This window comes from Copadichromis virginalis, linkage group LG9, assembly GCF_057382275.1.
Source record: "Copadichromis virginalis isolate Kocher_CV1m ecotype Utaka linkage group LG9, C_Virginalis_male_GT1.1, whole genome shotgun sequence".
NCBI classification, from domain to species: domain Eukaryota; kingdom Metazoa; phylum Chordata; class Actinopteri; order Cichliformes; family Cichlidae; genus Copadichromis; species Copadichromis virginalis.
This window is the reverse complement of record NC_140626.1, coordinates 35,663,410-35,675,522: the sequence shown is the minus strand read 5'-3', so window position 1 is coordinate 35,675,522 and position 12,113 is coordinate 35,663,410. Positions and strand designations below refer to the sequence as shown.

General features: G+C 44.7%; 1 protein-coding gene across 3 annotated transcripts in view; it reads left to right on the top strand.

The window, feature by feature from the left end:
- LOC146702427 (receptor-type tyrosine-protein phosphatase mu-like) overlaps positions 1–12,113 on the top strand; it is a 217,332-nt gene that overhangs the window by 179,723 nt on the left and 25,496 nt on the right. For all 3 annotated transcript variants that reach the window (XM_085469039.1, XM_085469038.1, XM_085469040.1), the window contains 5 exons: positions 4,581–4,668; positions 6,227–6,303; positions 6,552–6,588; positions 9,677–9,774; positions 11,926–12,042. In XM_085469039.1, the coding sequence (XP_085325165.1) occupies positions 4,581–4,668; positions 6,227–6,303; positions 6,552–6,588; positions 9,677–9,774; positions 11,926–12,042 (417 nt within the window). The remainder of the gene's footprint in view (positions 1–4,580; positions 4,669–6,226; positions 6,304–6,551; positions 6,589–9,676; positions 9,775–11,925; positions 12,043–12,113) is intronic.

The following is a 12,113-nucleotide window of genomic DNA, read 5'->3' as shown; positions in this document are numbered from 1 at the left end:
ATAGACAATTGGCAAACCTTCTGGAGGAAACCTGGTCTTGTTAGGAGAGACGGCATCCATCCCACTTTGGATGGAGCAGCTCTCATTTCTAGAAATATGGACAAATTTATTAAACCCCCCCAAAATATGACTATCCAGAGTTGGGACCAGGAAGCAGAGTTGCAGTCTTACACGCCTCTCTGCAGCTTCTCTCCTCCTGCTACCCCTCCAAAAACCCATCTCCATAGAGACTGTGTCAGCTTCCAAACAGACAAAAAACAAACTAAAAACCAGCAACAAACAACGTAAACATAAACAATTACAAAGAAAGAACAATACAGTATCCACATCTGCACTAAATAATGGACTAAAACTATTAAACATTAAGTTTTCTCTTCTAAGCCCCTGTTAGCCAATGATTTAATATGAGATCAAGATCCTGATTTAGGCTGCGTCCACATTGGTATGTTTGAAAACACAGATTTTTCTATGCGTTTGCACCTTTCCTCCACATGTAAACGGTGTTTTCAATCACTGAAAACTGAGATTTTTGAAAACTCAGTTTTTGCGTTTACGTGTGGACGAGGAACACAGAGATTTAGTCACACAACGTCAAAGGTGTGCGCCTTTTTGACGTGACGCTGTGCGCCACGTTACTGCTTACATGAGATTATGTCTACAATGGCAGATAGAAACAAAATACTGTTGCTGTTAATCTGACTATCTGCAGTTTTAACACACTTACAGTTACCGTCCCTCCGTTTACACAGACAGGCGTCTGAGTGAACCTCGGACGGGGCTTCTATATCCAACACAGACCCTCTCACAACCCAAATCCAAACATTTTTACTTTTTTACAAATTTACTTTTTTTAAAAATTAATTTATGTGTGCTGTATGCATTTTGTTCATTCCTGAGTTGTGAGTCTACACCAACCAAAATACTGTCTTTGTTATTAACATTTGAAATGTTGAAGGCACTTGAATAGTAACAAAATTATCTGCCTTTCCAGGACAGCACAAACTTTTCAGAAGTCCTGAAGGTTTAGTGAGGGTACAAAACCCTGTTTAGTCTTTCCCTCCCGGCTTCTAGACTTCTGATTGGCCAACATTTTGTTTTTAGTGTTTACATGTGGACGGAGATATTTTCTCAAAACTGCACGTGTGGACGGGATTTAAAAAAAAAACGAAAACGGAAAATCTCAGTTTTCAAAAATAGCTGTGTACGTGTGGACGTAGCCTTACTCTGCCTTACAGAAACCTGGTTGCAGTTGGTTATGTCAGTTTAAATGAATCAACACCCACGAGTCATTCTAACTATAAGAATCTTTAAAGCACAGGCCGAGGCGGCGGTGTGGCGCCAATCACTATAGACCCATAGTGTTTTATTTCATTTGAAAGTGTGATGCTTAGCTTCGTCCACTCTAACTGACTCAAAACTAAATTTGATTTGTTGTTAACCTGCACCTTACTCAGAGTTTGTCTGATTTTATCACGGACCAGGGTCTTTGACTAGGGCTGGGTTTAAAAGATCAATTTCCAGATTCAAATGGATTTTAGTTTGAATAATCTGATATCTATTAATTAAATTCTGAATTGATTTTTTAATATAAATGTATTTTGCCAGAAACATCAGGCTGGATGACTGTAATTCATTATTATCAGGAAGTCCTAAAAACTCCCTGAAAAGCCTTGAGTTAATCCAAAATGCTTAAATGGAAGGATTGAGTAATTTGTCAGAAAAGAACCCTAAATTTGATCAAATTTGCCATTTTCATTCTGGAACGAGACGTTGATCTTTTTAAGACTGAGACATAAGATCAGCAAGACATGGGTGGGCGGGGCAGCACCCTTCCACCTCACCAAAATGTCTCACCTCACCGGGAGGGAACCAAAAGACAGCACCCAGCGTTTTGCCCCAGTAATACACTTATCATCCTCACCCACTGTACCAAAGAGAGCAAGTAGGGGGTTAGGAGCCAGTTTCCTTATTCAGAGTATAGAAAACCTCTTCCCAGACATCAGACCCACACCTGTTACAGCGGAGGTCTGAGCCAGGATTCAGCCTAGCTACTTTGGATTTAGATCTTTGGGATCCTTCGTGTGTGCATACTGATGATCCAAGTCTTTTATTTTATCGGCCAATTCTTGCTTTTCTATTACGTTTTTCCTGAGATATTCTGTCCCCAGAGGTTGTGGGGATGTTTGGGTCTAGAAAAAGTTTAATATGGTTATTTATAAATTATATAAAGGTATTATGTGATAGAAGTGTGGGGTTTAAACTCCTGCCTGATGCAGGGAAGTCGGGCATAGACAGGGCCAAACTTAAGGGGACATGATCTAACTATTTTCATGGTATTCACAGGCACACGCAATACTAGTCAAACAATTATCTCAGAAAAAATAGTCTATCCTAGAAGAGGTGTGAGGCAGATTAAAGAAAAAGAAACGCTCCCTATCAGTCAGATGGCGCCAAATATCTCTAACCCCATATGTAGAGAAGGAAGAGTGAACGTGCGACGCTGATTTACTCAGAGAGGTCGGTTTTAACGACAAAATAGGGTCCAACCAGCAAGTCAAGTCTCCGCCAATTATCAAAGAGTAGAAAACAACAGAAAAACCCAACAAACTGACTGTAGATATGAGACAATGTAAAACCACTTGAAAGACCAACGAGGTCATGAAGTGGGCAGAAACAAGGTGAAGGAATGCGATGGAAAAAACCCCACAGTAGATCAACTCAACAGTCAGGAGAAGGTGAAACAAACAAGTGTATGGTCTAAGGCAGGGGTGTCCAAACTTTTTGCAAAGAGGGCCAAATTTTATAAAGTGAAGATGCCTGGGGGCCAATGGTTCCTTTTGACTTTTTTTTTCATAACAAAGTTACATGAAAATATAATGAAGAACACTTTTAATAGTCACAATTACCTTTATTTATAAAATAGAAATGTACCTAAATAAAAGACACTCAGTCAAGCATTTACAACTCTAAAGACACAATTCATTTATATCTGGAGAGTCAGACAACTTTGAACAAACTGTATAGAATACCCTAAATTTCCATGAGTTTGCATTATCTTTGCCTAATGAACATTTAAACAGGAGTTATAAGTAATGAAAACTGTTATCAATAAAGTGATAATATCTATAATCCAGTTTTGAGATCCTTCCCAGAGGCCTTAACGCCCACTCACATCCTGGGCCATCTGACCTCAGGAAATCACGGGTGGGGCCAGGTTTCACAATGAGCTCACCCAAAACCCTGGCTGGTTGTGACCCACACCCGTTTTCACACCTTGGCTGATGTGATTAGGCAGAGGATCATTAGGGGGTCCTTTTGTCCCTCTTGGTGGGTTATTCCCACAAAGCTTAAATCTGGGACTCTCCACCATTTGATCCTAGAACTGAAGAAGCTTCTCGGACGAGAGGTGAAACATCTTCAAGCAACTTAAAGAAGTCCAGACGCTTTTCTTTGCAAGCTCCTTAGACTACGATGACCTGGATGACTGAGAACCTTCACAGACAAACAAGTGTATGACTGCTGAAGATTCTGCTGTCAGTTTAGGATAGAGACACACACAAAAAGACTCACACACAGCTGCAGAGCAAAATGTTCCTCAGAGGAAACACAAAGAAACAAAAGACACACATTTATACAAACACCTGGAGCGTCTGCAGACTGTCCAAAATGCTGCAGCAAGGCTTCTGACGAAAACATCGAAATACTCACATATAACATCGCTGCTTATACAGTAACACTTGCTCCCTGTCGAATTCAGAGTCCACTTTAAGATTCTGGTTCTGACATTTAAGGCTCTTCAAGAACAAGCACCATCATACATCATTGAACTCTTACAGCCCTATGCCCCTAGTAGGTCTCTGAGGTCTTGTGGTCAGGGCCTACTTGTTATTCAGTATACGAGACTGAAAACTAGGGGTGATAGAGCTTTTGCTACTGTGGCCGCCAGACTGTGGAATTCTCTTCCTCAGAACTTAAGATCTGCTGATTCGCTGATTACTTTTAAAAAACAGCTAAAAACACATCTTTTTAAAATTGCATTTTGTTAACTTTTGACTGTACTTTGTCTTTTTAATCTGTGCCTATACCTTGTAAAGCACTTTGTGATTTTTTATCTAGAAATGTGCTATATAAATAAAATTTTACTTACTTACTTACTTACTTACACAAACCCGTGATGCAGACGCACAAAGAGACGTCAAATCACAAAGAGCAGCCCAACAAACACGAGAACTCACAACGACATGCAGGAATATACAAAATCACAGCAAAGACACACAAAAACAGTGAGAGCCAAGCGTGCATGTGCAGTGACACAACAGAGAAGCTGGAGCTTCTTGGTGGTGTGAAGCATCGGTGCACGCACACAGGTGAAGTCGTGTCTTTGTGTGGAAACGCAGCGACCAGAGCGTGTTTGGAGCCTGGGGCGTCTCTCTGAGCTGCCTGCTCCTAATTGGACCTAATCATCTGCTCAGAGCGTAAAACTGGCGTCTGTGTGGTTCAGGCACAGAAATCAAACACGTCCTCTGAATTATTCATCACTCGCTGCCTTCAAACTAACCCCCCTCTCTGTGTCTTTTCAGAGTTTCTTTGAGGGACAGTCCGCTCCCTGGGATTCGGCCAAGAAGGACGAGAACCGCATGAAGAATCGCTACGGCAACATCATTGCTTGTACGTACCCGTGCACGTCACCTGCGTCCGTCATAGAGGCTGATTTCAGCTGTTTGTGTCCACGGACAGTTAATAACATGAGACCGGGAACGCTGACCTCAGGTGTTGGTCTGACATGAGTTTTGGGCGTCTCGCTGCAGGATTCTCATGTCAGGCCAAACCTGCACAGCAGCACGGGGACAGGAGGAGGGTTTGGTTCCCAGACAGCTTCCTTTTATCAAGCTCAGAGTGACCTGAGAGAGCTCGTCACACTGGCGGTAAAAACTGACGCCATCCTGCGCTCGTGTGATCAAAATGGCAGCAGCACGGTTACAAAAACTATATATATCCATAGATATGGAGACAGAGTCCCAGAACTTGTCCCGGGACAGTGTTTCCAAGTCTTCCGTTTGGTCTCTGTCTTGGACTTGATATAGGACTTGTTGGTCCCCTTAGATCCTGGATTGGCTCTGTACTCGAACTTTCCAGGAGCTGATAGTCCTCTTCAAATTCCCAAACAGTCCTTGGTCAGCAGTCAGTGCAGTTTTTCGTTCCAGTCTTCCACCTGAAAGTTCAGCAGAGCCTCTTTTACTTTTCCATCATGGCTACGATTCGTGTCACCGACTCTGCGCTGTGTGATTGCTGCTGCTTTGACCTCCTGAGGTCCAGACTGATGTCTCAGTTTGAGTCCAGCCCAGAGTCCAGCTGTGACTCGTTCCCAGGACCAGTCTGGAATCAGAGTGAACTGATCTTGTTTGGTCCTGGTGTCAAAACTTTTCTTTGAAGCTTTCGGCTTTCAGACCAATCACAGGAAGTTATAGAGAAACCAGATGCTAATCAGTCAGGTGGCATAAAACGATGTCAGAGAGAAAACCTGCAGTTTCAGACAAGCTGTGTGTGTGTGTGTGTGTGTGTGTGTGTGTGTGTGTGTGTGTGTGTGTGTGTGTGTGTGTGTGTGTGTGTGTGTCCGTCAGGCGGATCTGGTGTCAGTTTTGATCAGCACACTGCCCCAGGTCTCACAAACACATCATGTAACTGCTCAGCTGACGTCCCACAAAGTCGGTGTTGACAGCTGCTGAAGAACATCAGGAACCACACATGCGCGCGCACACACACAGGGCCTGTGGCGTGTAATTATGCTAATGAGGTGTGATGAAGGCCGAGGCTGTGAGCTACGGTGGCCTGCAGGGACACATTTTACATTCACACCCCCCCCCCACACACACACGCACACAAACACACACCTATCTGTGTGAATGACAGTAGTAACAGCCAGTGTGCTACAGGCGTCAGAGATGACGTGGGCGCTCTGTGGTCGGTGACACGGGAACAATTCAGCTCCAACTTTGATTTGTTTTTACTTTCTTTCATTAAATTTATCTTCATTTTTTTTATTCAGTTATTATTTAAATTTAATGTCATCATTTTGAAACATCACACACAGTTTTCATCATTTTATTGAACAACTGTAATTAAAACTTTATTAATTTATTATTAGATGTTTTATTCTCAGGAACTGAGGATCGAACTAACAGTGTGTGTGTGTGTGTGTGTGTGTGTGTGTGTGTGTGTGTGTTAGATGATCACTCTCGTGTGCGTCTGCAGCCTCAGGATGGAGGCGGCGGCTCGGACTACATCAACGCTAACTATGTAGACGTGAGTAACACACACACACACACAGAGTTTACTTTCCTATAAACGTCGATGTGAAACGTCCTGGTCGACTATGTTTCCATGACGACCGTCTCTGTCAGTGTCAGCTGTGTGTAAACATCACAGACATGTTGGCTCCCAACAGCTACACACACACACACACACACACACACACACACACACTGCATGTTTTTGTTCATATGATCATGAGTTTGTGTGTGTGGGTATAACCTCTCTGTTCCCTCTCGCAGGGCTACCACAGACCCAACCACTACATCGCGACCCAGGGTAAGAAACCCACAGCTTCTTCTTCTTCTTTAGCTGCTCGTGATGTTTTTAAAGAAAAAACCTGAGCCGAGGGGTTACGTCGACGCCAGCAGGAAACGTGACATTGCACAATCCCTCCCAGACAAACAATATATGCTTCTACTTGCACCGACTCTTTCACAATAAAAGCCCTTGACCTGTACATTGTGCAGAACTCTTAAGACTTCAGCAGAGTTGTGAGAATTAGCTGAGTGAAGCAGATTAGAGGTGTCACCTTTTGATGTTCACAGTGCTTTGTGATTTCTTTGTGTGTAGTATTTTACTTTTCTATTTTTGAGTATCTTTTTGCTCTGTTTAGTTATATTTCCATTTCCATGTTGTCTCGTCTCCCCTTCCTGTGTGTTGTTCCATGTTCTCCACCCCATCATGTCCCTCTCTCATCTGCCTTTCCTCCTGTGTGATAGTCATGTTCATTTGTGTCAGCTGTGTTTCCCAGATGTTTCTACTTCTATCATTGCCCTCCATGTATTTGAGTCCTCTGTCTTCCTTTGTTCTTTGTCAGGTTGTCTGTTCATCTCCCCTGTGTTCCCAGTTCCTAGTTTCCCAGTTTAGATTTAGCCCTTGGTTTTGCTTTCTCTCTTACTTTTGTACCTTTGTGTTTCAGCCTAAATTAATGGCTCTTCTTTTCTTAAACTTGGTTCTGTCTCTCTTGTGTCTGCATTTGGGTCTGCTCCAAAAACTCTCTGGCTACTCAGCCCCGACAAGAGGAGGCTGAAGCATTTATGTAGGAGTCAAATAAAATCTTACCTTTGGTTGAACAATGCTTTTATTTTTTAAATATGTTTATTAAGAATGTTTTAGGCTGTGGTGGGTTTGAGGCTGAGATGTGCGTGAGCTTGGGAGGTACTGACTGCATGTACTCGGCCTCACCTCAACACTTTGCTCGGGCTCTGGAGCCAGTTTTCTGGGCTGGACTGTGTTCCACTCTAGAGTTGCCCTGGTTGAGATGCGGTGGGCAGGGGTGGGTACACTTGTATCCCCTGCTTTGTTGCCTGTATGTTGGGGTTTTCCTGGTGGATGAGACGGTTGCTTCCCTGCGCCTTCAGGTGGAGGAATAGGTTCTGACTGTCGTTTGTGCCTATGCGCCAAAGGACAGTTTAGAGTATCCAGCCTTCTTAGAGTCACTGGGTGAGGTGCTGGAAAGTCCAGTCTCGGACTTAAACGCTCACATGGGCAATGACTGTGTGACCTGGAGGGGTGTGCATGGAAAGAACAGCATGCCCGAGTTGTGTCCTGCTATTGGGCTTCTGTGCTACACTTGGTCCACAATGAATACCGTGTTTGAATATGTGTTCATAAGTGCACCAGGACCCCGTAGGCCGCAGGTTGATGGATTTTTGTAATCGTATCATTGGTTCTGCAGCTATGTGACACTCGGTTGGAGCTGTCAGCTGTTGTGGTGCCATTTATTCAGGAGAATGAGGTATTCTACACACACTGTCTACAGTGATGGTAGGATGATATAGTCATGCAGTGGAGGGAACACTTTGAGAATCTGCTCAATTCCATAGTCACACCTTCTGTAATGGAAGCAGGGTCCGTTGAGGAGGGGGACCACTCACCCATCACTAGCTACAATGTAGCTTGCCATCGCCAGTGTGTGAATGTGTGTGTGAATGGGTGAATGACTGAATGTAGTGTGAAGCACTTTGGGGTCCTTAGGGACTAGAAAAAGCGCTATACAAATGCAGGCCATTTACCATTTATCACTAGGGGTAATGTTACCTCATCCACCCTACTGACCCTAGGGTGGATGAGGTTCGAGTTCCTGAAGGCTCTGGATTTGGTAGGGCTGTCCTGCCTGACACACCACTACTGCAACATGGAGATTTGGGGCGGCGCATCTGGATTGGGAGACTGAGGTGGTGGCTCCATGTTTAAGAAGTCTATGCCAGGGTGCTGGAAACGAGAGTCCCTCCATTACTTGAACCTCAGGTTCTGGAGGATCAAGGGGGTTTTCGTCCTGCTCGCAGAACACTGGACTCTCGAGGATATTTGACGGTCCATGGGAGTTTGCCCAAGTTTACTTGTGTTTTTTGGACTTGGAGAACAAACTCTACCCTCAGAGAACCCTGTAGAGGGTTCTTCAGGTGTGTTGGGTGTCTGGCCCATTGTTACGGGTCATTTGGCCCCAGTACAACCATAGTGAGAGCTTGGTTGGTATTCTAACGGTAAGTCAGAGATGGAGGACGTCTCAGTGTGGGGGCGGGGGGAGCTACAGTCATCCATCAAAAATGGATGGACTGACTGTATTCGATAACATCTGGATTGTTTTGGATGTTAAGGTTCAGACGTGTTGTTCAGACTCTTTCTGAGGACAGCATCAGCAAAAACATCACAGAGAATCTGTGAGATTTTAGGTTTCCTGCAGTTTCACAGTCACATCCAACCTGAGAGCCAACAGGTCCATGTGCCAAAGCATTCTGAGAATTGTAGTTACATACTTCACTTTTTTATTTGAAGCAGAATTCAGAAAGTTTCAGTTTTAAGTCGTGAATATTAAAACACACGATGTGTTGTTGTTGCTCAGAAAGCCAGAACAACAAAACAAGTTCCACCTCTGACCACAGGTGGCGCCAAATCACCTGACACTGACTGTACACACACACGCACACACACGCGCGCACACACACACACACACAGATCAGATCTCCAGGTAGAAATCCATCGTCCTGAACAAACAGTAGTGTTTGGGCCAGCATGTCAGTCTGTGAGCATGAATATGCAGTGTGTGTGTGTGTGTGTGTGTGTGTGTGTGTGTGTGTGTGTGTGTGTGTCTGTGTGTGTGTGTGTGTGTGTGTGTGTGTGTGTGTGTGTGTGTGTGTGTGTGTGTGTGTGTGTGTGCTCTCACAGCAGATTCTCGCTGTAAAACACTTGAGGACAGGAATGGATTAGCATGAACTAATTAGCTCGTCAAAACACAGACTGTCAACAGTAATTAAAAATATTTTCTGTGTGTGCGTGCACTTCATTTTAATTAATTAAAAGAGTGATTATGATTCATGTAGAGCTCTGCAGTCTAATGTGAAGTTTACTGTATGTGTCTCAGGTCCCATGCAGGAGACGGTGTATGATTTCTGGAGGATGGTTTGGCAGGAGAATACCGCTGCCATCGTCATGGTAACCAACCTGGTGGAGGTTGGCCGGGTGAGCACGCACACACGTGCACACACACACACATGTGCCCGCACACACACGTGGATCGGTGCAGCCATCTGGTTGTTATTTCCTTGCTGATGAAGTTTGGGACTCCGTTTCCCAGAGTGCCGCTCTCATGTCTCCTGTTATTCTTCTCATGCTCTGACTCACGGTCACCTGCAGTAAACAGCGTGTCGATCACAGACGTGTACCTGTGGGTCGGAAAGGCTTCTTCAGTTGTAAGAAATAAAAAAACTCACCACAAACTCCACCGACCTCAACAACGAGGTCCAGAAACTTACACTTGATCCAGATGAAACCACGGTGTCATTTGATGTGGTCTCTCCTCACCTGCACACCTACAGCTGTCAGAAAAAAACTAAAGACAGACAGGTCCTTCGAATAAACAGAACCGGCTTCATATCGATCACATTTGCACACTGTTAGACCTCTGCCTCACCAATACATATTTCAAATACAACGAAGGCTTTTACAGACAAAAACATGGCTGTGCCATGGGCTCCCCCCGTGTCACTCTTCTATTTTATTGTTTCTATTGTTATTATTGTATTACACTGTAGTTTTTAATTTTATTGTTATTGTTAAGCACTTTGTGCAGCATTGGCTGTTGGAAATGTGCTATATAAATAAATCTGACCTTGACCTTGACCTTGACCTATTGAAGCCAACCTTTACATGGAGGAAGTGGAAAGGAAGGCTCTTGGCTCTTTCAAAGGAAGAGTACCCAGCCACTGGTACAGATATGTGGACGACACCTGGGTCAAAATCAAAACACAAGAAGTGGAATCCTTCACTGCGCACATTAACGCTGTGGATAAAAACAAAGTTCACCAGGGAAGACACAAAGGACGACTGTTTGCCTTTCCTGGACCAAACAGCCAATTCATAAACGCACAACACAGAAGAGCCACCTCCACGGGACAAGACTCAGCTGTCCATCTGCATCTAAAGGTCAAAGGTCACTCTTTCGAGGATGCCAATGTTCACATTTTGGACAGAGAGGACAGATGGTTTGAAAGAGGAGTGAAAGAAGCATCTATGTCCACTGTGAGCGACCATCTTTGAACAGAGGCGGTGGCTTACGACACCAACTCTCTGCCATCTATAATCCAGTTTTGAGATCCTTCCCAGACGCCTTAACGCCCACTCACATCCTGGGCCATCTGACCTCAGGAAATCACATGATAAGGTGGGGCCAGGTTTCACAATGAGCTCACCCGAAACCTTGGCTGATTGGGACCCACACCCGTGTGATTAGGTAAAGGATCAATCATCTTGGGGACACTCCCACAGGCTTAATTCTGGGACTCTCCACCATTTGCTCTTATAACTGAAGAAGCTTCTTGGATGAGAGGTGAAACGTCTTCATGGAAACCTAAAGAAGCCCAGACGCTTTTCTTTGCAAGCTCCTCAAACTACGATGACCTGGATGACCGAGAACCTTCACAGACACTTTGCGTGTTTCAGATTTGCTTCTCTGAGCATTGACTTTCCCGCTGCGGCGTAGCGGCACTGCATCCTCGAGGACTCTGACGCACTGCTCCTCACAGCCGTCCGTCTCTGAGGGTGGCGTGCTCAGGTTCTAACTATTGGGTAGTGGCTGTGTGACCTCATCGCATTTGCTCGGCATTCTGGGAAACTCACGGTGTGCTCCTGTGAATCGCGCTGCAAATTGATAAACACGCCGCCATTTCCTCCTGAAAATAAAGGATCGAACCTGAGATCAGACACACACACCTGCAGGCGGGCGTCGCTAAGCCCTCATTACCCAGAAGGCACCAGGGAACTGCTCCCCTCCTTTACAGAGGGGGGATTCTGGGATAGAGCCTGATTGTCTCCCTCTGTCTCTCACACACACACACACACTGTCACGTTAGCCTGATTTGTTCTCTCACCCCTCCCTCCCTGTTTACCTCGTTGGTTGTCATGGTGACAGTGTGATTAGCTCTGCAGTAATTAGCTGTTAATGAGGAGAGGGGGAGGGGGCGGAGCCTCTAATGAGATTTTAATATCAGCTGCTTTTGTTCTGTTTGTGTTTCTGTTTAATTAATGAGGCAATTTAATCCTGTGTGTGTGTGTGTGTGTGTGTGTGTGTGTGTGTGTGTGTGTGTGTGTGTGTGTGTGTGTGTGTGTGTGTAGGTGAAGTGTTGTAAGTACTGGCCTGATGACACGGAGATCTACGGCGACATGAAGGTGACGCTGATCGAGACTCAGCTGCTGTCTGAGTACGTGATCCGGACCTTTGCTGTAGAGAAGGTAACACACACACACATACGCACACACACAATCCTTCGTTATGTCCAAAAACCTCTGTGTACACACACCTC